Below are 27217 nucleotides of genomic sequence, written 5' to 3'. Positions count from 1 at the left end.
TCTCACAAAGTTAGGGGCATATTATCAAGACAGGCGATAAAATTATCGTCGCTTAAGCGGCAGAAAACTGCCGCTAAAACGGCGATAATGGGCTTGATAATATGCTCTATGGAGTTCCAATTGAAGCCCATGTTAGATGTCCTTCACATCTAACATGGGCTTCAATTGGAATTCCATAGAGCATATTATCAAGCCCATTATCGCCGTTTTAGCGGCAGTTTTCTGCCGCTAAAGCAGCGATAATTTTATCACCTGGCTTGATAATATGCCCCTCAGTAATTCCAAGGATGAGCAAATATGCTTGTTCTCCCTAACGAAGGGGCATATCAGCAAGGCGGCGATAGAAAATGATCGCCGCTTTTACGGCCGAAAAGCTGTGATAATTTTATCGCCTAATTAGCAAGGTCACGCTAACGCGTGAAACCTTGCTTTAGCGCACGAAATCTTAACGCCCAGCTTTGCATCTCTAATGAGATGCAAAGTGGGCGTTCCTGACCTAACATGACAGGAGAAATGTCGCTAAGCGACATTTCTCCAATCCTCAAGCCCCACGCTATGAAGCATAGCGGCAAGAAAAGTAGCGATAACCCCTGTTATCGCTACTTTCCTTACTCCTGCTTCAGGACTGACTTAGCCATGATATCCTATGGAAGGTGGATATCATGGCTAAGTTTGTGAGTCCCTATCAACAAGCTAACGCCACATTTCGTGAGATTATCGCTGGGTTTCCAGCGATAATCTCACGTTAGGCAGTTAGCGCTAGGATTTTTATCGCTTTTGAGATAAGCGTTGCTAATAGCACGCTATCTCAGCGATAAAAATCCACGCTAGCCGGCGATAATTATCCTAGCGCTAAGTGCGCTTAGCGATAATTATCGCCGGTTGTTGCTGATATGCCCCTAACTGCTTATTAGCTTCATGTGCAAACATTTTATGGGCTGATATTTAGGTCTAGCTTCACAGCATAGGTGTCTGCATACCTATAGTTAACAATTTTTTTAAGTATTCTTTGTTGTGGCACCACCCAAAGTAGTTAATTTGCCACTTATTGAGTATTGGCATTGCAAGGCATGAAGGGGTATTTTGATTTTCAAAAGAACACTGAATCACACATATTTTTATCTCATAGATGCATTGTTCACAAAAAGCAATGTTATCTGTTTTGCTTTTTTTTTACTGCTTCAGGTTTTTCCTTCATGTTTTAATCCAATTCAAATTGGACACTAATCTTAAATCATACCTGCCAATTTACAAATTAATGCCACCCTGTGAGGAGGGTGCGGGGCCTCATGCCAGCACTACCTAAGAGGCACTCTGTTCTTAAAAACAAAGGGTCATTGAGGCTTTCGCCGATGTCCTGGGGTGTTTTCACACTTCTTAATGGCATCGGGTGCTTACAGCCTCCAAAAACTCCTGTCAACATGAGATTTCGGCTCCTCACCCGGTGCCCTGCGAAGAGAGCCGAAATCATGTGACACACGGTGGCACCATGCGAATTGCAAGATATGCTAAGTATTTTGCCAATATGCGTGTTACTTCTGATCCGTTCTCTGAGACATTGTTTTTGCAAATTAATATAGCGCGAGCTGGGCTCTCTTTTATGTTGCTAATATGCTCGCTTTTCAGCGGGTTGCACGGCCTGCAGCCTGGCAGCAGAAAAGGCATTTAGGTACAGACAATTATGTCGGTGTGTGTCATTCTCCCTACAACGACTAAGACTGAAATCCTTGTCCTATTCGTAACCCTGACACACCATCCATCACACTGCCGCCACGCTCTGGCAGGTAACAGACTTCTGCGGGCTCATTCCTGAATCCTGAGGTACTATAGCTCTCTTACTCTCGAGCCCGTGGAGCTCAGGCTGTCAGTAAACACACACATTTATATCTTCCTACCCCAGGTTAGCACACTCACTTTTGTGAGCTTAGAGGGGAAGATGCAACTGACAGAATACCGGCTCACGTGTGGCTGGGCCATCACTTCCGGAGTAAGGAATGGTCTTTTCAAGTGAAGCAAGTGCGGGCAGTTATTTCGAAACATGTGGGCCATGTGTTTACGGCGGACTAAAGACAGTATACAGCAACGCCCGCTTAGGTTGTCAAACAAATGGGAACAGTTTGTCAATTGGCTCCACTAACCGCCACTCATTGAATTTCCTTGAAAGCGGAAGTAGAGTAGAGGCTATCGGAGCTTTAACCTATGTTGGGAGGCGGGAGTTAAGGCTGAAGCTCGCAGACATTCTTCCGGTTTCTGGAGGATTGGCATGTCATACTACACCACGCCCATTGAAAAACCGGATACATTTGCATTTCTGATGTACGTTAACGTATTTAGGTAAGTGGGAAACGCCTTCGAAATTTCAGGTCACCCCATACTATATGAATGTATACAATAAGGTCCCCACAGTGGAAACCAAAAACCAAAAGAGAGTGCAAGGTATCCTCAATACTAAACTTAGTGAATGTATTGTATTGCCATCTGTCCCAATATAATGCTACATCTTTATGTCATAGCTACAAACAGATGTCTGTTGGCATACCTATTCTTTCAAATAAATACAGTGTGGGCTTTGGGTTAGCCCCTTGGTCCTGCATATGATGTTTATAAAGCATTAGCTCCATGTGAATGATGCACTGAAGCGCTGGTTGGAAGTGTGTTGTCTGCATGATCCTGTGTGGAAAGGGTTTCCATGTCGTGCGTGGTGATCACAGAGGTGCTGTTATCGTATTATGGGACACATCGCTTAATGGTGTGATGGATGCATTATTGTGAGGAACAGGAGCACAGCTTATGATTTCCAGTAAGCTGCAAGCTTTGAGCAGCTCTGGAGATCCCTTTATGGTATTTATTATGTGCATAGACCACTTTGATGATTAGTGCGTTGTTTATTCTGAAATATTTTGTTTACATTTTATGTGCATGAGCAGGCAAGGAGCAATGGTGAAGAGGTATGCTGGCATGTACTTTGCTCATATCATCATAGATGGTTGTCACTGTGAGATGTCAATAACTGGTTGTATTTGTATTGTGTAGTTAGTTGAGAGCTGTAGTGGTGGACTAAATTAAAATCCTCAGTTGGCTTGCAGCGTGTGGCAGATCTCTTCAACCTGGTCAGTTGGTGATAGGTGGTTTATTTGCTGTAGACTGGTGCAGTACTGGGTAATGGACGTGACCCATAATTTATTTTTTTTTTAAACAAATTTTATTGTGTGAGAACTAAGAAGTCATATACAGTGCAGTGCTCCTTGACCCAGGAAACATCTGCCACATCAAACATTGCAGATCATTATCTTTGACAGTTGGTTTATATATTATTATCATCAACATAATGAAATACAATATAAGGTAAACACATTGAAACCACCCCCCGTTGCACTAACACACTGCTGCGTTTTGGTTGCCACCACATCCTCCATCCCAACAAATCAATCCCTTCACCAGAAATCCGGTCCCTTACCCTAGGGGCTCACATATCAAGGTAGATACAGATGCGTCCACCGGGTATAAGTCCAGGCCATGATAATCTGCCCATCGTTTCCAGCATTTGGGGTGTGTTTGCGGGCAGCCCATAGCCTTAAATATCGGGATCTCTAACCCCATGCTAAAATCCAGCCCATTTTTCCACACCGAGAGAGAGGGAGGGGCCGTCGCCTTCCACAGCCTTGCTGTATCTCTTTTCGCCAAGGTCAACCCCAACATAAACAGTTTTGTCTTATGTGATTGATTGTAGGAGTGTCCGGTAGTAAAAGGGACCTCTGTGCATCTTGTATGAAATACAGTTGACTGCCCAACTTCTGAGTTTCATGGTATTAGTGTTAGTATGGGTTATATATTATATTTGTATTATATTGCATTTGTGTAGCATGTACTATCTCTCACAAGGTGTTGTAGCGCTTTACAATGGACAGCATGCTGTTCCAGAACCCAGGGTGAATAGTTTTTTTTTTTCTTTTCTTCTTTGGTTATTGGGATTAGCCGTGCGTTCTTAAGGAAAACACTCCCCCATCCATTTACTCCAGTTTCTATGTGATAAATTCATATGAGATAGATGTGATCTTTAGTGGGAGAGGGGATATGTGCATTCATGCATTGGTTGGCAGTATTAATAGATGAGCTACCGGAAAATAGATATCGCTTGGTTGCATGGGTATATCTTTTAAAGGAGAGTTTGTGATCTTTGAAGTGAAGAGTGGGAAATTGTTAGAGACACAATAATAGGGATTAAGGCAAACATGCATGCGACAGAGAGTAGGTTGTGCTCAGAGAGAGGAGGCATGCCGAGGATAGAAAGGAAGGAAAGAGTCATTGGAAAGAAAAGGGAGATTCGACAAATGTATGTTTTGTGTCAAACAAAAATTTCAGGCAGGAGTTTTAGAATTATTGTGGAGGCTTTTGAGATTGCATGCAAAACTGTAGAAAGAAAACAACATTACTTGCACTTTTTGCAATGTCACTGTAGGCTGTCAAATCACCAGCGCACACAGACCCCACCATCACCCACGGGGTAAATAGAATAAAAAAATAAAAACTGTTTAATTTTCCCGTAAAATTGGATGGATGAAAAAGACAAAACAGGAGTGGTTTATTAAAAAAATTTGTGCTAGAGATGCACCTCTACCTTTCCTGATCAGGATAGGGTGAAGGAGAAGAGTCTTTTTCTTTAGTGTGTATGTGTAAAGTAATGCTTCTCAGGGAAGGTGGCACTGGAGCTGTCACCAATCTGGAGCACCCTCAAAACAGCCACGATGAGGTGTAAGATTTGGCACTTGGCTGTCATTCGGTCTTCCTGTAGCAATAATCAGACACACAAAAGGAAAGGCTCTGACTAAAAACATCGGGGCATATTAACAATGGCCAGTGATAATTATCGCTGGCCGTGCTTAGCGATAATTATATTATCGCAGGCTATCTCTGGTATTTATCGTCCTGGTAGCGTGTTATTAACAACGCGTTACTCCAGGGTGATACAAATTCCAGAGATCGCGAGTTTATCGCCCTTTTGCAGGGAACATCGCTGATTTTCCAGGGCGATAACCTTGCTGATACGACCCTCAGGGTCGTATCAGCATAATCCACCCCCCATGTTATGGATGGCTAAGGCAGGATTTTAGCAGACGTTAGGTATTGGCGAAAACTGCTGTTTTCGCCGAAATCTAATGTGTGCTAAAATCATGTGGGCTGCCTTGTAAATATCGCAATGTAAACATCAGCAATATTTGCAAGGTAGTCCATCTTGGGTACGCCCAGTAACGCCCACTTTGCATCTCATTGGAGATGCAAAGGGAGGCATTGGGAAAAAGGGTGCCAACATGCGATTATGCATGTTAGCACCCTCTTGTAAATAGGGCGCTGGTTTTATCTCTGCTTTTTTGGCTTTGTAAGCCCAAAACGTGGAGATAAAGCCCTTGTAAATATGCCCCATCCTTACTTGAACAACTGAAACTGCAGGCTCACCCGTCACACTGACCAGCTACCAAACTTGCAGTGCTCAGGAAGAACAAGTATTCAGCAGCCCCTTCCTAACAAGGAATTCTTTGAGTTTCTAAGGAGAGGCCTGACTCCATTCATTCTCATCTGACTATCTGGGCTCCACCATCAAGCTGTAGAAATGAAGGGCAATACACTTCCACTGTCTGGTAAGGTGATTGCATCTGTTACTACAGCAACATGTGGATAATTTCTGCAGGAAGCCTCCTTGTTTCTTAATCAACTTATGCACTGTGGATGGGGCGAGTGCTCAGCTGACATTGGGGGTCAATGATAGACATTTGCCACACCATTCATAGAATTACAAACGAAGCAAAGCAATACCAAGGTAGGAAATATGCAAAGAATATTTTAGCAACCAGAAGTGTAAAGCTGCAGAGTGGTTGATTCAAAAGAAAAGCCCAAGTTTAAAGTGAACAAAGCTGTTTTGGGGTTGCCATCACAAACCTTTGATTCCAACTCAATACAGTCTTACGGAGGTGCGGGATAGGTCCCTCGCATTTCTCCAAGCTATACGTTTAATAGTTTGAATAATCCGAATGTGTGAAAACGTGTGATTTCCGAACTTTGCCTAAGCTTAAAAAATTCGACACGATCGAACAAAGGGGCATATTATCAAGCAAGGCATTACAATTATCGAGAATTCCAATAGAAGCCCATGTTGACACCAGAACATGGGCTTCTATTGGAATTCTCCAGGGCATATTATCAAGCCCATTATCGCTGCTTTAGCGGCAGTTTTCTGAAGCTAAAGCGGCGATAATTGTAACACTGTTTCTTGATAATATGCCTCAAAGTGCCTTTCATTGACCACTTCTCAAGTAGTTTATTATCAAAGCTGCAAACATGCTAGGAAAAAAAATCAGGGGCATATCAGCAAGGGCCGGCGATAATTAGAGCTAAGCGCACTTAGCGTGAGGATAATTATCGCCGGGCAACTCTGAATTTTATCGCGGAGATAGCGTGCTATCAGCAACGCTTATCTCCAAAGCGATAAAATTCAGAGCGCAAGCTGCCAACTGTGCGATTATCGCTGGAAATGCAGCGATAATCACACAACTTTTTGCGATAGCTTGCTGATTGGGCTACACATACTTAGCCATGATATCCACCTTCCATAGGATATCATGGCTAAGTCAGTTTCAAAGCAGGCGTAAGGAAAGTAGCGATAACAGAGGTTATCGCTACTTTTCTTGTCGCTATGCTTCTTAGCGTGAGGCTTGATAATAGGAGAAATGTTGCTTAGCGACATTTCCCCCGTTATTCTTGTGAGGAACGCCCACTTTGCATCTCATTAGAGATGCAGAGCTGGGCGTTAAGGGAAAGGGCGAAGAAGCATGGATTCACGCGTTAGCGTGTCCTTGCTAATAGGGTGTTAAAATTATCACCGCTTTTCGTCCGAAAATAGACGCAATAGCGGCGATAATTTTTTATCGCCTCGTTGATAATATGCCCCTCAGTGGCTAAAAAACACGCAGAGGAGAGAAAAAGCCGCAGTGAGAGTGGTAACACTTTGGCTGTGCTTCCCGGCATCCAGACGTTTTGTTTTTTTAAATCACGTTAACTTGTCACACTCCTTGCAGATGGCAAGCAGGTTACAAGGTGGTCATTTAGAAAGAAGTCGATTATTGAGCAGTCAAATGAACGGGAAGGGATTGCACTCACCTGGTTTGCTGTACTTCCCACCATGAGGGCACAGTGAATCTGTGCTCTCTGCTGACACCTGCTGTTACCAGCAGGTCACTCTTCAGAATCCCGGCAGGGTCATCTTTTCTCAGCCCTCGTTCTTCGTGGTCAGTATACAGTGCACACAGCCTGGTTCTATGTAAGACATATCTAGCTTGCTAAAAAACCACGCAGTAATCCAATACAACTGAACAGAAGACCTCTTATGCACCATGACCAGACTTTCGGCACACACATGCCGCCCCTGAATAATTATCTTCACTCACTGCTGTAGGTCCCCCATCACAAGCTTCTTATGGAATGAATTGATACAGGATTGAGTTTAATGTATTCACATAATCTACTTTCCTTGATGTTTACGCATATAGCATTAACCGAGAGCACGGTGGGCTCAAGGATGCAGTGGCGTAGTATAGGTGAAGTGGGCCCTATAGCAAGAAAGAAGAATGTCCTCGACTGCTGGTTATGTTTTCAAAATACAGCATTAAGCAGGATGCAGTGGGCCCCTAAGTTCCGTTTGTCTTGGTGCCACTGAGCCTGCTGCACCATTTAAAGCTACACCCCTGCTAGGGGGAGAGACGCTAGAAGAGATCATGGGGTTCACTGGAGTAACTCTGTGTGATCTTCCGGTGGCAAAAAAAGAGAGGGCACAAGCAATCAGAGTGGCTAGAGATTTCAAATCAGCATATATGATGCATGGGGGCACCAAAAGAGCATCAAACATGTAGTGCTCAGTAATGAATCCCACTGGCTGCTCTTATCCTTCCCAAGGTCAATAACTTGAATACTATACAATTGATGGGCATATCTGCAAGGGCCGGCGATAATTATCGCTAAGCGCACTTAGCGCAAGGATAATTATCGCCGGCCAACTCTGAATTTTATCGCGGAGATAGCGTGCTATCAGCAACGCTTATCTCCATAGTGATAAAATTCAGAGCGCAAGCTGCCAACTGTGCGATTATCGCTGGAAATCCAGCGATAATCGCACAACTTTTAGCGAAAGCTTGCTGATAGGGCTACACATACTTAGCCATGATATCCACTTTCCATAGGATATCATGGCTAAGTCAGTTTCACAGCAGGCGTAAGGAAAGTAGTGATAACAGAGGTTATCGCTACTTTTCTTGTCGCTATGCTTCTTTGCGTGAGGCTTGATAATAGGAGAAATGTCGCTTAGCGACATTTCTCCCGTTATTCTGGAAAGGATCACCCACTTTGCATCTCATTAGAGATGCAAAGCTGGGCGTTAAGGGAAAGGGCGAAGAAGCATGGATTCACGCGTTAGCGTGTCCTTGCTAATAGGGCGTTAAAATTTATCGCCGCTTTTCGTCCGAAAACGGACGCTAAAGCGGCGATAATTTTAACTCCGGCCCTTGCTGATATGCCCCTGAGTTCGGTAGTAATAAACTTCTGTTTCTGTGTGCAGCAACAAGGGGCATATTTACAAGCAGGCGTTAAAAAATTATCGCTGCTTTTGCGGCCGTTTTCGTCCGAAAAGCGGCGATAGTTTTATCGCGTAATTAGCAAGGCCACGCTAACGCGTGAAAACTTGCTTTAGCGTCAGGATTCCTAACGCCCAGCTTTGAATCTCTAATGAGATACAAAGTGGGCGTTCCTGACCTAACATGACAGGAGAAATGTCGCTAAGCGACATTTCTCCTATCATCAAGCCCCACGCTATGAAGCATAGCGTCAGGAGAAGTAGCGATAACCCCTGTTATCGCTACTTTCCTTACGCCTGCTTCAAGACTGACTTAGCCATGATATCCTATGGAAGGTGGATATCATGGCTAAGTTTGTGAGTCCCTATCAGCAAGCTAACGCCACATTGCGTGAGATTATCGCTGGGTTTCCAGCGATAATCTCATGTTAGGCAGTTAGCGTGAGGATTTTTATCGCTGAGGAGATAAGCGTTGCTAACAGCACGCTATCTCAGCGATAAAAATCCACGTTACCCGGCGATAATTATCCTCACGCTAAGAGCGCTGAGCGATAATTATTGCCGGGTGTTGCTGATTTGCCCCCAAGAGACCACTCAGAACGTGATCTTCAACCAGCCTGTTATGTGTTTCTGTGACCTGTGCACCAGAGTTTGTGCACTAGTGAAAGGATGTAACAAAAATGAGGGCACCAGAGGAGGGCGGCACTCGCCCATCAGGCTGTGCTACTCATCATCCTCCATGCTGATTGAAGCTATGGTACGTAACTTGGGATTACTTGGAAGCCATGATAAATCCCCTGCAGTGTGGCAGGGGGAGCCATCAGCAAATTGCACCTACGGGTACACACTGCTATAGTGAAGGTGGCAGATATTGCTCCAGAGCGCTCACCCATACAGCAGTGTGCCTTCAAACACCGGTGACAGCTCAGGGTGGCCAACACACGCATAGGTGGTACGATAGAAGTAGTCTTAAGAGAGCTAGGAGTATAGGTTTACATATGAAATCTCAAATTTGCCGATAGGCACACAGACAAGGACTTCTAATAGTTTCAGGTGTTTGTGCCTAATTCAGTGGCTTGACTTTCTGTTCTTATGTTATTCTCATCCTGGCACATTTTGGTCTCACAGTGTTCTGACTGGATGAGTTGTATCGTTCCACTGTTGACCTGAGGAGAAACTCTTCAGGTGTGGTTTGACCGTGCAGTTGTCTGCAAAGCCTATTACCAATTATTTAAAATATATATAGAGTGGACACTGATTTTGCCCAGAGTACTATTTCTCTGTCACTTCATGCATGGCTGGGTGGTTTATTATTCCCATTGAGTGCACACATTACTTTTCCCCCCCTCAGAGAAGCACTGTCTACAGCTGGCCATAGAATTACCCAAGGCCTTTTGGTTTTACTAAAATTATATGTATATTATACTTATATAGGCTTTCATCCCCGTTATTGTGCCATTCACACTTTTCTTCAACCACTACAGCATACAGCGTGTGGCAGTGGGTCAGCCCACTTCAGTCACTAGCTATATTCACTGTGAGTAACAGTGTTCTTCCCTTTCACAAGGAGCACATCCACACACAAAGTAATTCTCTTTACTGCCAAGGACTACTGTGGCAATGTGAACTTTTTGAAACCCCCAAAAATGTTTCCTCTTCGCCAATTAGTTTTTTTTTAGTTGACGAGGACCCGCCAACTTCCCCAACAATAAGATACCTGTAGGCCCCCTTATTTCTCATAGCAGACAGCTATCGAGCACATTTTGTGTAATTGATGAAACCTGGAGTTTCCTCTAATACTTTTTAGCCAATTTTCCTGTGTGTCTGGAATATCTTAGCTTGTTAAGTTTATTAGGTGTGCATCCACTAATTTCTGCGTAATTCCTGCCACATTCCAAAATAAGAGTGTGCTTTTCCTCCAGTCCACCTTTCTGACTCCTATCATACTGGGCTGTGATTCCAGTCAGTCAAACTGCAATTGGTTGGCTTGGCTGTCTCTGGATCAGACATAGGATTTTACTTGGTCGTTTTGTTCCGCTTGTTGTTTTCTTTCCTGCTTACTGTGCTTTTCACTACAGTTTTAAATTTAGACTCTACCACTGTGGGGATAGTCTAGGTGGGTGTTTTCTCTCTTAACTTTCTTCTTGTATTTGAAAATTGGGATGTGCCCAGCTACTAAGGCCTATTTTCCTCATTGTCATGGGGCCTACCCAATTCACTGTTTGGAATTCTGTTCTCACTGAGGCTTGTGCTTACTGCCGCGACCGCTTAGGGTGTTTCACTATAATTTTTATTTTAACTTCTGAAATTGGGTTGGTGAGAGGGTCAGACTTCCATATAACATCAATCAGATTTGAGTTTCCAGCACTGCCAAGGATGTAATCCTGCCTGGGTCATGCACCAGTGTGTTGAGAAAGAAGACCTTTTGCGTTAGCTAGAAGTAACCTGTTACCTGTAAAAATTGAAGACCCAACCAACTGCTGAACTGTCCACATTACACCAAGATAGGAGGATATACCTAAGAGCCTACTTGGCCATTAATAACAGAATAATGATGGAAAACATACATTGTTCTGCTCAGCAATATCAGAAGAAATAATGAAGCGGAGAAGAAGTTTGAACTTGAAAGAAAGAAATCTGAAAAATAATGACCCTACAACATAGAAAATGACCCGGAGGCATCACCAAAGAAGAACTAGGTATGCAACAGCCAAGGGGTCTGTGATATCCACAGAGGCAGTTAGGAGGATCGGTCACTGCTAGGGACTCCAGCGCAAAGAAACTTAGAAATCTAAATTCATCCCTTCACACATGCGGATCCACAGTTATTTGGCTTACATCTTCATGCCTGCAATTGAGAAAACAGACCTTTTTAGTTTGGTTAAATTGAAGCAAAACACACCCCTTCTTTTTAGCAAGTTTTGAGGGCATCTATGATTGACTGCAGCAAGCAACAAGCATTGAAAATGCAATAGGTCTCGCCTTTGATTAAGTTAAAGCCATTTGATTTGCTAATGGTAATGTATAGCAAAGCAAATGGCTTAAACTTAATGAAAGGCGAGACCTATTGCATTGTAATGCTTGTTTAGGACTTGTGCCCTGCATATGTGTAGAAGTTCTGACAATCATGCACCCCTGGATTGTGTTAATTCCCATCACTGGGGTATATGTTCACAAGAATTAGAGACTAAAACAGACAGGAGGACTCTGGAGTCACCACGCGCTGCAACAGGCTTGAAAACGAATGCAGCTCAGACTAAAATCTACCCACCTCTCTCTGCCGGGACCAAGCTAAAGTCCGACCTGTAAGGTTCACGCGCCAGCTGCGGAGAACAGCACTTACAATACTTCACTGGTCTAATGCGCTTTCTGCAGAGATCCGTGTGCGATTCAAAGGCTTATGTCCCAGTGTGATTTCACTGGGTAAACGCACATGCCATGGATTTTCTTGCGCAACTAGCAGAAAGCACGATCAAACCCTCTTAACATAGTTCATGTGGTTAATGCACCTATCACAAGGATCTGTGTGCAACCTGCAGGTTATTGGCTTGAATTGAAAATGAATTGCCTGTGGGTCTAATTCAACTGCCGCAGACGTTGTGCGCAACCTCCTGTACAAAGACTCCAAACCCAGTGAGCTAGTTCGTGGGATTAATGCGCCTGCCCATGAGCTGTGTGTGCAACTCACGGCCACAGGGTCCATTCGCAATATGACAGTTCGCTGGGTAAACGCAGCGGTGCCCACCTTCTGAATGAACATGTACACCCCTGGTTTCAATCCCAGTGAAACAGTCCTGAGGGTAAATGCATATGCTGCAGAGATCCGTGTAACCTGTATGCTACAGATTCCATAAGAAATAAGCAATGCAGCGTGTTATTGTGCTAGGTGAAGAGACATATGCAACAAGCAGGTCTGCAACAGCCGTGTAAGCAGCAATTCATCTTTCTGTGGTTGGTAACGAGTACCAATGGGTTGGTTATACTAACATTCCCCAGAATATTCACATTGCTGCTTTAAAACTACATAAAGTCATCTAAACGCCGCACCGAGTCCAACATAGGGAACCAGGAGCATAGCTTCCATTGGTGCAGCGGCACCAGGGCCCCTAAGGCCTGATGGGCCAACTGAACCCTGATTGTTGCTGTATTTTATAATTCAAACAATAGCGGGAGGGGGAGTAGAGGGGAGGGGGTGTTTTCTTGCACTAGTGTCAATGACACACTGCATGAGCGGCAATACGGCAACAAAGATGTTTCTGGATTCGCGCGAGCTGGCGAATATACGAGTCTTACTGCACACTTACTCATACCTGCCCTTGTCATCAAACAGGTGCCTGCGTCAGCCTGAACACCCATTTACCGAAAACATGCCGAATCCTTACTTACTACCTTAACATTGCGCCAGTGGTGACCTTCCCGTTTGCGATTTTAGTAAAAGTTTCACGGACATATTTGGGACAAACGTACACCATAACTGCCATATTTTAAAACGTTGCGCCAGTGACGAGATGCTGCGAAATAAAAAAGTGCTTAGCGGCTATTTAGGAGACACTGTCTCCCGCCGCAAGTAAAAGATCAAATCCCGGTGGGCCAAAAGCGGACATGATGGCAACCAGGAGGCAACCAGGAGGGATTAAAATGCCTCTGGTGCAATCATTGCACTCTGTTTAGCATAATTACTGACGAGAAACGACGCACGCCAATTGAAATTGAAGGCGGAGCGGACACACGACTTCTGGAACCGTATTGATTCCAAGAAGCTCTTGCATGGCGAGAGCAGCGCATGCACGCTGCTAACGCCAGGCGAGACCTAAAAATTAATGAGGACATTTCAAAGTATGCATATTTCTGTTATGTTTGTTTAGTTTCTTTTATGACTGTTTTATTTATTTATTTCATATAGCTATATAAATATATACACACACACACATATGTATATAACATCTTTGTAATTTCTTGTGCAAAAGGCAGTTTCTGATGTTTTTCAATAGCTATTACAAAACAAGCATTGATAAAGCCGAAAGGCCTGACAGCCAATGACAGACCTATGAACTATGCCAGTGGTTGTTTGTTTTGTTTTTCACTACTTGAGGCTTTTAAAATCTTTTAGTCAAGACTCAAAATACAAGCCAGATGTAGTGGTTCTGCTAATGCTTGTTTGCTTTTGTAGACAGCACTCCATGTGGGTGCATGTGTTTCCTTACTCCCTCCTCTGCTTAGCTGCTACTTCCTCCAACTTGCAGCATGCTCTCTTTTTATTTTCCTCCCCTATGCTCTCCATTTACACTTTGTTTGCCAACTCGTAATGGTTTATAAACAGTTTAAAACAGTCTACACACTCTTCACTTAGGTAAATTCCCAAGCTATTCCTTTTTCATACGTATGCATGACACAGGCCATCTGCCTCCTTAGAATGTAAATGTTATTCTAACTATGTATCTTTTGGCCCTGTGCTGGGGAAAGATTTCTGACTGTGACGGATGGTGGGTGATAGTTATAAACTGCCTAAAGTCAGCACTTGCAGCAGTAATCGGGGACTATACCTTATGTAGTGGTCCTTTTGCAGATGTAGACCATTTCCCACATACGTTTAATGGCTTGTCTCCTGGAGTCCAAGAATTCTGCCTGAATCTGAATTGTGAGTCTTGCAGTAAAACACAATTCTTCATGTCTCAAATAGTTTCGCCTGTATCCAAAGAAAAGTGCTCAGAAAGTGGGAACAGGCTGAGAAAATTGGTGACAGAAAATTGATTCATGCAGGTAACCCTTATTCAAATGTTTCAAACTCATGATGGTAATACTATACCTAGAAATTACTATATCTCGCAGTATTGCTCCAATTAGATATTTGACCAAACCAAATTCAAACTTTAATTAAAACCCAAGGTAAAAAAAATACATTTGCCTTTATTGTAGAGAAGGCCTGTACTGAAATGCATCCACATTTTCTTATGGATCTTTAGTTTGACATCTATTTATATTTTTTTATATTTGGTTTGCTGGGTAATGTGGGGGTAGTTCTAATTATACTGATAGTTCCACAGTAGTGATCAAACGACATGGGCAATTAAGTTCAGGCCATGTTATTAAAACCAGTGGGAAAATGTAAACGATTTTTTCTTTTTTAAACTGGCCAAAATAATCTGTTCTCTGTTATATCAATGGACTGAATGTTGTAGACCAAGTTAAGCTTTTGCATGGCTGAATTAATATATATGTAAATCAAAATTGAAAAGCCTGTGTTGAAGAAGAAAATGTGTGCATTTTCCGAATTCTTAAGCTGATGTTTGTAATTGTATTTATATAGTGCTTACTACCCCTGACGACACGTTTAAGCGCTTTTTGGCGAGTAGCATGATAGTCCGGAACCCCATAAAGGATTAGTGGTGGATTAGTATAGTGAAATTTGAGCAGCGGACATGTGAGTCTGTTAGTTGGATTGAAAAGGATAACGGGGGGATAGAAGAGGGAAGATTCTAGGAAGTGTTTATTGGGAGATCATAGTAGTAAGATGAGGTTTGGGCTAAGTATAAGGAGAGATGGAGGAGGGCCGAATTTCTAGAAATAGATTAGAGAGATCATAGTAGTAAAATGAGTTTTGGGATGAGTCAAAGGAGAGATTGGTGAGGGTAGAATTTAGAAGGGTTGTTTGGAAGATCCTAGTATGAAAATGAGATTTAAGGTGATCATAGGAGAGCTAGAGGAGGGAAGAGTCTAGAAAGTGTTATTTTTGAGATCATAATGGTAAAATGAGGTTTGGGATGAGTCAGAGTGGAGTTAGAGGATATCTTTTTGAGAGGTATTGGGTGAAATATAGGGTAGTGCATTGGAGAGGGTCAAAATGTTTTTTTTTTTACAATAGGAGTAAAGTAATAAATATATAGATACATAAGTACATAATATTATACATATTTATTTCAAGAAATACACATATCTATATGCATATAATCAAATTAAATGTTTATGTACACTGGGATATGCTATACTTTTGTGTTTGAGTATGGTGGTTATGTAGGAAAGAGCCAACTCTTGAGTAGTCGTCTGACGATAACATAGCTATCTGTGGATCTTATGTTTGGGGGTAATGAGTTCCATAGTTTGGCTGCTTGAACAGAGAAAGATGTGCCACCTATGTTTTTTTTCTTTTATGGTGGAGTTTTAAGACGAGGTGCCAATCTGGAGGGGAAGTTCCTTTGCTGAATGTATTTAGTGATTTTATTCCTCTTGAAAAGCGGTCCTGTTCCATGTATTGCTTTGTGAGTGATAAAAAGCAGCTTGAATTTGTAGAAAAATTGTTACATTTCAAAAATATATTAAAGCAGATATTTGAGGCATAAATTGTGCAGCACTAGGGAGTCATTACTAATGTTATTACGTTGGTGCTGCCAGTAACATTGCTGATATGGCCTTTATGTATCGCCCATGTGCAGGCATTCCAAATTGATAAAACTGTTTTACCTTCCTGCTAGCGCCGTTCTTGATGAACTCAAGTTATCACAGTTTGTAATCTTGCCTCATGTGGTCACGATTACAACATTAATATTAGTAGTTCGGCATAATTTTCATTGAACATTAGTAGCACTTATTCTAGAAAAGGTTGGAGACCCCTGCTGTAATGCTTCACATGATATGTCACTTTTAGAATAATCTCATGTTTTCATTTGGAAGCTGTAAAAAGATTTTTGTGTTGTTCTGTCTTCATGCCAGGAGCTTACTATGTCAGCCTAGGTCCCCTGTTGTTTGGGAGATAACCCTATCCAGTTCCTCAACAACTTTATTGGACCAGTTTACGATACTCAAGCGCTGCAGGGCTATGGGAATTGGTTTAGTTGCGTTAGCAGCCACTAATTGTTTCAATTCCTAAGTTAAGCATTACGAGCGATGGTCTGATTCCCAACTTTAAAAAAAGGCAAACTGTTCATTGCCCAAAAAGTAATATTAAAGTGCCTTTTTAATTTAAGTAATAGTTTCAGGATGCTATATAGGGTGTAAAACAGTTTTCCCCAGATACCTTCCTTGCAGTATTAATTGGATAATCTCAGCTTGAAGATTCCAGCATCTTTGTAGGCTTTGGTTTTGCAGAATACTTCCTAAAGAACGATGGGAATGTGCAGGATTTCAGTATGGTGAAGAATGGTTATTTCTGTCTCCTCCATTTTCAGCTCAGTAGCAAGAACTCTAAACATAAAAACAAGAACACCGCTAATCCCTCTGGACAACTCCAGTCCAATTAGGTTGGTTGCATGGGTTTGGTCTTGATTGAGTACTCTGCGCTGCTCCATTGTGTGCATACATTAATTTTATTATAACTAAATTAGTGGTTATGCATTTGCTTCCTCTAACAATGTGACGTTTCTTATCAGCTCATCACTGGTTCCTTGTTTTCAACATAGACAGCAGATTGTAGCCTTTATTTTACGGATGCCTTCCACTCTGAAATGGTATGTTGCTGGTCTGAAACTTTTGTGCAATCTCTCTCTCGCTCTTTCTGGAGAGCTGTGATCTAAACAGCACCCTTTTATAAGGCAGAAGGAAAACCAAGGGAGGTGAGCCCTGATATCTGCCAGTCCCTTGGTTTATAGTGTCAGATTGGTATGGGGACATGTATAATTGCCAAACAGAAGACTTCAGCTGACCAAATTCCCAACATTTGCTCCAATTTTCTGAATCATTTTCATTTGCCCCTCTTTAACCCTTCATTAACAACAATGGCAAAATGATCAAGCATTGGTGTTCTGCATTCACAGCTTGGATTTCAGCTTTGTTCTCTATAACTGTGATTGCTTCTACTTTGCATCTGCCTCGCATACAGCATGAAGGTATTTCTCCCACTGTGTTTTTCTGTTTCTTTCCTTTTTTAGAAAATAAAATACCTGTTGTACATTCAATTTGTAAACCGTTTTACCTTTTAATTGTAGTCCTTGCAAAAGTTATCGAGATTACAGTACTTAAAGCTGAATTATGAAATCATATCTCTATAGAGCCTGTACAAGGCTAACAGCATCAGTACAAACTCCTTTACATTCATACCATTACGCTCTAGGACAAGTCATCTTTATTACATTTGCTTTTTGTTCTCCCAATGAAACTGTTAGTAGATGTGTGCGAAATTTTATAGAATTTCATGGAAATTCCACTTTTAGTATTTCATATGAGCCTTTTTCAGGGAAGGGCATACTTCAGGGGAAAAATTAAGTAAGATACCGGCAGGAGACTGGTTTGAGCAGAACATGTCTCCTTGCGAGACACTTTCTCCAGGATACAGTATCCTTTGTTTAAACAAATAGGTTTACTTACATAATGCAAAATATTGAGGATTTTTGCATACCATGAAATATGGTCATTTTGAAGATTTTGCTGGTGTGATTTAAGTTTCGAACAGGTTTACTGTCAACAAGAGTTCAATTGTGTCAAAGCTTGAATTTCTTGAAGAAAAATTATGTTTAATATTGTGCCAGTTTGTTGCCTTTTGGCCAATATGGATGTGAAACACACAAAATTGCGCAGGTGAGGGTTTCAGAGCAGTGATTGGCAGAGTAGAAGAACTATAACTCATGCCTTGTCCATGCACTGCTTATACCATTTTATTTTATCTCACACATACCATGTAAAATATTAGTATTTACAAGAAGAATTATGACATCGCAAATCACATTCTTTATTTGAGAACACAGTGCATGGAAGAGTCACAAGTTTTAATTAGTTATAAATTTAAGGTATAACTGTAACTGAAGAATGTTTTATGTTTGCATATTTTAAGTTTGGTTTGTATAGAAATAATAAATGAAGTTTTCCTAACTTTAACAAAGGTTTAACCTTTGGTTTTTTCATTGAGATATATATATATTATACAGCTGAAAGTGGGATTTGATTTTGATTAGCTGTATTATCAGTTAGTTGGTGATGTCTGATTTTCATACAATACCAGGACACTTTTACGTGTATTTTGACTGATCTCCATATGTTTAAATAAATGACTGAGGACAACGGTCTGCTGATGTTGTGATCTGGAAGGAGGAGCTATGCTGTCCCGCTTGCTGACAGCCTATTTAATGCATGTCCTGAACCAGCTACCCAGTTGCTTTGAAGAGAAGCTAAGTGAGAGAATGTTGCATTGCATTTTCATCATCTGTTTATTTCGGATATAAACATCCACTAAACCACACTAAAACAATCAATAGATTTTCAACATATGTTGGCAACACACTGAAAAAAACACACAAAAAAGAAAAGAAATAGCAATGACGAAAGTCAGTTCAGTTTGAAGGTAATATTACATTACCATTTTTAATAATCCAAAGTGCCAATGCTTAATTGCAAGATGGATGATTTCCTTTTATATAAAGCCTCCAAGTGTGCGCCAGTGGTCATCAACCCACAAGGTAATCTCATCCCATGCTCCCCTGAATAGTGTCTGCTTAATGCTAAGCTTCCATATTACATACTGATAAACATAAGACGGAGATAGAATCACAGGGCATATCGGCATCCAAATGCTCACCACTCTCGCATTCACTCCGTTTCCGTACGGACCATGCTGCATGTATATATTTGGATGCGGCAATGATAACTACTTCACTAGTCTCTGTACCCAGAACTCTGAGTGCAGTGGTATACTCCCTAAAATCCAAGAGCTTTTTAAGCCATTTCCCTTGTGGGCAGGCATAAGCACTGCAAAAAACAGGCAAACAAGTTTACTCTTCCTGGGTACACCAGGGGCACTTGCTCAAGATATAATTATTAGTAGACCAATTTGCAGTAAAACCTTTGAAAGGAAGTATATCATATCTCTGTTTAAATAAAAGTTGCTTTGCAAGGAACGCTGGGTTGACTTTAAGGAATGATTCATATGCGGGAAGCAGATTAAAATCTAAAAACACATCAGTCAGGCTACCGGGCTTAATTCCCTTCATTTCTCACGCCCATAGATATTCCTTGCAGCTTTCATTTATCATTGATCGAGAAACTAGCTTAGTTTCATCTAGGTTTTCCTACAGCTCTGGTAGACCTATCTTGTAAAAAAAAAAAAAACTGGATATCTTCTCCCATCCATTTTGACTTCATCACCATTCCTACTCCTCAGTAGATCACCGCATGTGCCAGCAAAGCAGGGTCTGAGCAACAGGATAAAATTAATTGGGGAAATGCCCACATCAAGGAGTTAGGGAAGACGAGGAGTACTTTGTGGGAGATTTAATAAGTTCATAATGAACTTATTTTCTGTCTTAACGAGACCCTCAGTTGTCGCATGCCCTTGTAACTCTGACCCATAGATAGCTGCATTTTTTACTTTTATATTATAGATCTCCATTGCAGGTACTAGCAGGCTGGCCTGGGTTTTCTTCCGCATCTTAATCACAGCACCAACCTCCTGCTCGAATTTTAAGATACTCCTGTTGATCTGTGGGGACCAGCTATGTTTATTTGTTAAACAGATCCCCAGACAGACAAATTCCTCGACTTCTTCTAGCGGAGCCCCTCGAACCACAATGTTTGCCCTCACCTTTTGACATGGGTTACAGGCCATACATTTTGTTTTATTCACATTTAACTGCAGTCCCCTGTCACTGCAAAAACCTAAAAAATGATCTACTATGGCCTTAAGATCACACTGGGTTGTTGATATTGAAAGGGTATCATCTGCAACTAGCAGGTTAGAGAACTTAAAAGAACCCAGTTTAGGAGCATCATTAGTCCAGTACTTTGACAAAGTCATTGATATAAAGAGTAAACAGGGTCGGCGCTAGAACGCATCCCTGTTGTACACCTGTCTCAACCTCATAGGGGGTCTGCTAATTTGCCTTTACATCCAAATCTAACATGTGCATAGTTCGAAGCATGTAACTTTATAAGAATCGCCAAGAGATTCTCAGGGACCCTCATCTGCTTCAACACCTCCCAGAGTTTTGCCTTTGGAATAGAGTGGAATGCTGATCTAAGATCAACACAGACAGTTTTCCAGTGAACGCTGCAAAAACGTCAAATTTGATGTATTGTGCTTATGTTTTTCCTAAAACCTGCCTGATAATATGAGATTATGTCATTTATTTGTGCCCACTCCAGCAATTCCCCAAGTGTAAGTTGACAGAAAACTTTCTGTGAGACTTCAATTAAGCTGGTTGGTCTCTAATTACCAGGATCAACTCTTGAGCCTTTTTAAAAACAATTGGGACTATTTCAGCTTCCTGCCATGACCCAGGTATAGGGCCACCTTCCAAGGTTGATCTAGAAAGTGTGTGAAAATAGGACCCCCAGACAATAGGCTCTAGTAGGTAGAAGTCATCTGGCACCGAATCAGGACCAGGCGCTTTGTTGGGTCTAATAGTCTTAATTGCTTCCAGGATGTCCTTAAGTGTGAATCTAGCTGGTCATTGGTCTTAATTGAGAGAGCTAGTCCCACTGTGGTGGTGTTTGGTACAGTGACACCCCTGTCTGCATAGACCTGTTGAAAATGATGAACCAAGGTACAGGGTTGAAGAAAATCAATACGGGACACATCAGTTCAACTACCATGTGCCAGTATGCCCCAGAAAAGTTTATTTTCTCCCACCCTGGCTGCTTCCATTAGAGCTTCCCACACACCCAGTTCCCACTAAGTTTTGGCTCTAGACAGAGTACCTTTGTATAGAAGTAGTGTGAGGTTGGCCTTGGATCCACATACTAGTGACAATTAATCTGAACGCATTAGTGTCACTATCGTGCCTCTCAACAACCTCCATACCCACCACCACATTTTTAAAAGTAAATATATGTAATCGATACAGCTTTTTTGGCCAAGCCTTTTAAAGGTATGGGCACACCTACAGTCTGAAATAGACCTACCATTACAGACTCTTAAACCCAAACAGAGAGATGACCACAGCAACTGGCTAGCCACCATAGAACTCATTTTGACCGGTATGAGGTCTAAATTTCAGATGCCCCAGGCTGTATCTTCCTCTTCGGTTATATTAGAATAGAGGGGGCCAAGGGGTTCAAAGATAACGTTAATGTCTCATTCAGCAATTAATGGGATGTCATGTGGTAGCACCTCTGTGTCCTCCTCCAAAATTGGATAGTGTGTTAGACATACTATTCACCCCACTGCACCTGTTGAGACCAATTTAACCCCCAAATTGTCAAAATCACTCTCTGGAAGGGTGAGGCGCTTCACTCCAACAATGTCCTGCCGAATGATGAGAAGAAATTTCCTTACATTGCGCACCCAATAAATCACTTTGTTGGTTAGTGGCTCGTGATCTTCTTTCACTCCTGGTTGGAGCCTTGGAACATTGTGGTTGTAAATAGTGCAGCGTCTGCTGCTGCCGCCCCCTGGCCTGTGCTCCCATGTAGAAGGGATTGTTGGGGTACCAGAGGAGAAATCATAGGAAGTAGACCTCCCTGCACTTTGTGTAAAAATAATGCCCTGCTGCTCCTCTCAGTCCCCAGGCGCCTTACATCCGATCTCATATGCTATGAAAGGGTTGAGGCGAGGGGTTTATGACTCCTGCCCACTTAACTGGGTCCTGCTAACCCACACTGCTGTGGAAAAGGGTTTGTAAGGCACCTTAGTTCTGAAGTTGGGGGGACAAGGGGCAAAGGTAGCCGTGGATTCAGCTGTGTACAAGTTGCATCTGAAATGGAGAGCACAGGACCCATATCCACGGGGTGTGAGCTGCCCACTGACATTTTCCAGAGAAGGGGAGTTACTGAACTCTGAAACTCCATTAAGTGAGTAATCTGGGCTCTCAGCAATGGTATTACGTCTACCAAGTCTGTAACAGCTTTAAGGTGTACACATGTCAGGTCTGGAGGAGAAGGAGATTGACTCTCCAAGTTGTCTAAATCCCCTAAGGGTGCTGATGCGACCTCCTTAACATTATCCAAACTAGTAAGGGGCATAGCGATTGCTACATGGGACATCAGTCAGGGTAGTAGCCACAGACAATGCAGTCTCTATAGGGATCTCTGGTGCTTGCATGATATCTAAAGGAGCATTCGCCACACAGCCATTACTCGAGCCCGAGAGTTAACTGATTCGAGGCTGCTTGAGTGATGCCTTCCCCCCTTTTTTTGTGTAAAGATTTCAGCCGCAGGTCTTCCAGGCTCCACTACTCTATTCCGCTGAGCGGGGTGAGAGGCCGTCTGGGGTTATTGACCATACAGCATTGATTCCACTTCTTCTATTAACGTGAAAATTTCTGCTAATGTATTGTTACTTTTTGCCACACTCGCCTTTTTAGGTCTCCCCTAGCGATGCAGCGCAAAGCGTTGCTCGCTATGGGTGAGATCTATTGTTGTCGACTTGGGTCGGAAGGGGGACTGGACATGTGCACGCGTACGGCAAGGCATGGACAGGAGATGTGCACGAGTATGGTGCAAGCAGGAGTTGTAATAACGCCGCAAGCCGCACACGTGCACAGCAACTGTCTGTGCAGAAGCTTAACAGACAGGAGATGTGCACGCGTACGGCTCGCGGCGTTATCACAACTCCTGCCCGCACCATACGCGTGCACTTCTCCTGTCCAGGTGCGGCGCGCTTGCATGCATTATCAGCCGGTATTTAATGTATTTAACCACCTGAAGGCTCCCGCTCAACCCCACTCACCGGCTCTTGTGGGGACTCTGCGCTGCTCCCCGGCTGGTCTCCTCGATGGCAGGGGGAACTCGCCTCTTCACCCGGTCACTCTTTGTGGCGCATCAACACGCAGGGCTCCGTCTTGCTCACAGGAGCCCCGCCTGAAATCCTGCTCCGGCCGCACCATGTGGCATTCACGAAGGCGGGGTGGGCTCCTGCCGGACTTCCTCTACTGCTTGCCAGTGCGTGGTGGACTCCTGCCTCCCTTCTCCTACACGCGGGCTGCAACACGTGGGGCACCCTCAGCTCACGGGAGCCCTGGACACTTCCGGCCGCGCGATCCATGCCCCGCCCATGTCCCAGGCTAGGTTGCCTGACTCCCGGGTCTCGCTGAGAGCGGCCCGGAGAAGGCTTCCAGAACAGCTCGGGCTGCGGCGGCGAAACACGGAGTGGACTCCTGCCTCATCCTTTTACTTTGGTGGTTACGCAGTGAGTCTTTTTTAGTCTATAAGCACTATTTTATTTAAATAGTTTCTCCTACTGCAGGCACAACATGTTTTCCTGCAACATTCAGTGCGTCATGCGCGCAATCACTTTCTAAGCAGCCCAGGACAATAGCGGCCGCTTCTTTCAATAGGTCTCCCATTTATAACAGTTTTAGCTATTGGCATTGTACATGACAATGCCTTTTATTTATGATTCAATTATCAAAACATATAAATAAAAGACATTGTCATTTACAGTGCCAATAGCTTAAACTCTCGCAGAGTCGAGACCTATTGCATTGCAAATGCTTATTCTTTGTGGTGGATGCTTGCATGGATGTGTCCAGTGACTTCCTCTTCCCCATGTTTTGTCTGCTAAATACGCCGCTGTGACACTACCTAATTCCTCTGCCGAGTCCACGAGTAAATTAGAAAGATTAAAAAGTCCTACCTTCCGGGAGTTGGAGAAGTCAGAGCCTCCTCCAGACAATGACGGGCGCAAGACAGGCCCGCCCTCTCCGCAGGCGTAGCCCGGGCGCATCCTGTGTGTGGGGTACAGAAGCACTTTTTATAGCGTAGGGCCCTCCTGGTTCCTGGCCCATCCTCACACCTGGACAAACTGGGACACATAGTCCTGCTGGTTTGGCTTCCTGCGCTGTGGGGTACAGAAGCACTTTTTGTATTGCTGGGCTCCGTGCTCCTCCTCACACCTGGGCAAACTGGGGCAATGGACTCCCACTGGTTTGGCGTACATTTTCTATCTGTTGGTTCAGTAAACGTATATATCTATTGCAGATGTGTGTGTTTGCCCCTGTGGTCACAGATTTCAATCCTAGCAGGTACATTCATGCCTTGGTCCTTTTTGGGTTGACAAAATGAATACTACTTAGTTGGATAACAATACACATCTGTTATCTGTCAGTAGCGCCAAGAGATCCTCTCTGGGGTGAACATGGGATGTACAATATGTTCAAGCCAAAACACTGAGCGGTCCCAGACATGGCAGTGTGTACAAATTTTCTGGTGATCTAACCCACGACCTTTTATCATCTGCCACCAGCCATCAGTTTTGTTATGCCCCCCTATACGTGGGGACTAGAGTCACCTATGTTAAAAGGCAGACCACTTAGACTGAACCATATATTTATCATCGTCGAGTATTCTGCTGGGGAGCAATTTGTATGAAAACATGTAGAGCACCTGTCAGGGAATTTGTAACTTAAATGTCAAGCGCAGGAGAACGTACAAGGTTGGCCAGACAAGTTGAATGCAGATAGGCACATGGCTTTCATACAAGGGATTCTATCTACAAGATATAAGAAAATGTTGATCAGATCTTTTTTGTTTAAAACATGCAAGCATCGTCACACTGTTCTGTACATTCCGGACATGGAGACGGAAATGGGTAATGTGTCGCTAAATAACCCTTCCTTTGCCAATTCGCCGTCTCTCTTTTGTCGTGATGTACGATAAGATCTCCATAGGACGTAGAATGATGACGGCATGACAAAAGAATGATACAAGTGTGCACCAATGTCACCTAAATGATTTAATTCTGAGGCCTTGGAGATCCCATTTGGAGACCTGTTTTATTTGTCCTGGTTTTTCTCCCATTTTTGCTGACTTTTTAAATAATTATGTACGCAATCTTATTAAGCTTGGACACTATATGGTTTCCGTATGGATTTAAAACACGTAATCTCAATGGTTCGTGTAGGACGTGCCTTTTAAAATGATAACAAAAGGTCTACTCATCCGCTACGTCACTGGTTGAAGAAACCGACATTAAAATACTTCCAAAGGTCGGAGGTCGCCAGGGATGCATTTCCCTCGCGGCTGCACTGGGTTGGCCTCTAGAACCGTGAAAGTGTCAGCGCTGAGTACAGCTCCTTGGCACGCGGCCATTTCCCAGTTTAAATCGGTCTGCCCTTGTGCCGAAAGAGTAGAGGGAGACCCTGCCACGAGACGGCCGTCGCCCCTGCCAAAGGCTACCTTGATCGGCTCTACCGCTGGTTCTCGGGGTGGGGACAGCGCATCGACATCCCTCCGAAGGCGGGCAGGTGAGTGAGGTACCTGCGTTTCTTTTATGGCACCCCTGGGGTCAGCGGGAGGGGCAAGGGGCTTTCTCTTGGGTTGGCAGAGAGCTCGTGGGTCTGAAAATAAACCGGAGGTCACAGTTGCTTCTGTTTGTCAGTGATGCGGGCAACGTGTTTGTAAAATGGGTGGATGTGCCTGGTCACGTTTGAGTTTGGGGAGAGAGGACTTTATTAAATGTTCCGCCATCTGTGTCGCACCTTTGAGGGCTGGATCGTGCCGCCTGGCCTTCTGGGGCGCTTACATTCCTTTACATTCCAGATTTATGTTTTAATGCAACTGCACTTGATTTCTGAGTGAGCGGCGGGTAATAGAATGTTGCACTCGCTTGTTATGTTTAACTCTTTACGAGATTTAGTTTTAATTGTCAGAAGTGGACAGACTTGCAACGTAGGACTGAGAACTGTCACGAGCAATTTCCTGTTTTACTACACAGTATTAAACAATCACTCGCCATTTAATGGCCTGAATTCAAATTTAGACTTCTTGTCTGAGCATATAGCTACACAATTTTAACATTTGTATTCAGGATTTATGACGTTAAAAACATAACACGTTCATCATTAGATCGACCTCTAAAGACTGAAGTGGCCCACAAGGTTTTAGACCCAGTGACCTTCAGGTCCTGCAGCTGGAGCAGCGAGCACCAAGGCCAGTTTAATGTGTTTTACTGTATTGCTAAAACCCAGATGTGTAAGGGAAGACGTCCAGGCTGAGTAGATGTTACTGAATAATGGGATTTGAGTTGTCTTCTAAAATCTGAGCGGTAAATTGTTTGAAGAATTGTTCGCGATTTTTGTTTCAAGTTGTGTGGCGTCGCGAGGTGCCAGAAGGATTCCATGTATTCAAAGGTTAGGGAGAACCACAGGATTTAGATACAGCAGTTCTAGGTACAAGTTTCAAGGGAGCTTCTGCATAGTTCAGGACCTGGTGCAAATGTTTTATGGGTTGAAATATTTATTGGGTGTGCAATTTTATAAAATATCCACTTATCCTATAGGCTTGATGCTTCCGAGATCGACTTTCCCTATAAAACTAGTCCTTTTTGGTGCCATGCAGTTTGGTGCCAACTTGTAGCAACGTTATTATACCAGTGCTTTGATAATCTCCTCGATTATGCAGGGCTCTTAATCAGGGTCATTGGATTTTTGTGGCAGAGGAGAACCAAATTATGCGGCAGGGTTGAACAAATTTTGCAGCATAATGCGAGACATTTTGTGGTAATATGACTTCATTATTTTGTAATTTTTACACCTGTTTACAGTGTCTGGGAAAAGAGCTCACCTGATTAGTAACAAATTAACACCCAGATACAGCAATAAGCAACTTGAAGATGACCAGTCAAATTTTGCGAAAAGCATTCTGGTGCCCCAGGTACATGAGTTGCGATATTTTTTTGTAACTTTTGATTAGTTTGAGCTAGCAACAATTTTTTGTTGTTGAAATATGCAGGTTGTGTAGCAG

General features: G+C 43.1%; 1 protein-coding gene across 6 annotated transcripts in view; it reads left to right on the top strand.

Annotated features, from left to right (window-relative positions):
* The first annotated feature begins 2178 nt into the window (after nucleotides 1-2178).
* DHRS7B (dehydrogenase/reductase 7B) overlaps nucleotides 2179-27217 on the top strand; it is a 114430-nt gene continuing 89391 nt past the window's right edge. Inside the window, exons 1-2 of one of the 6 annotated variants that reach the window (XM_085628910.1) lie at nucleotides 2306-2334; nucleotides 14298-14377. Coding sequence is in view for 2 of the 6 variants with exons in the window: in XM_085628905.1 (XP_085485031.1) it covers nucleotides 2264-2334 (71 nt within the window). In the remaining 4 variants the exon portion in view is untranslated. Of the gene's footprint in view, nucleotides 2335-14297; nucleotides 14378-16784; nucleotides 16852-25569; nucleotides 25729-27217 lie in introns of those variants that run through there. The other 5 variants (XM_085628905.1, XM_085628907.1, XM_085628911.1 and 2 more) reach the window with 5 other exon arrangements.

This window comes from Triturus cristatus, chromosome 10 (assembly GCF_964204655.1).
Source record: "Triturus cristatus chromosome 10, aTriCri1.1, whole genome shotgun sequence".
NCBI lineage: Eukaryota > Metazoa > Chordata > Amphibia > Caudata > Salamandridae > Triturus > Triturus cristatus.
The sequence above is the reverse complement of the archived record's forward strand: the minus strand, read 5'-3'. Positions and strand labels throughout refer to the sequence as shown.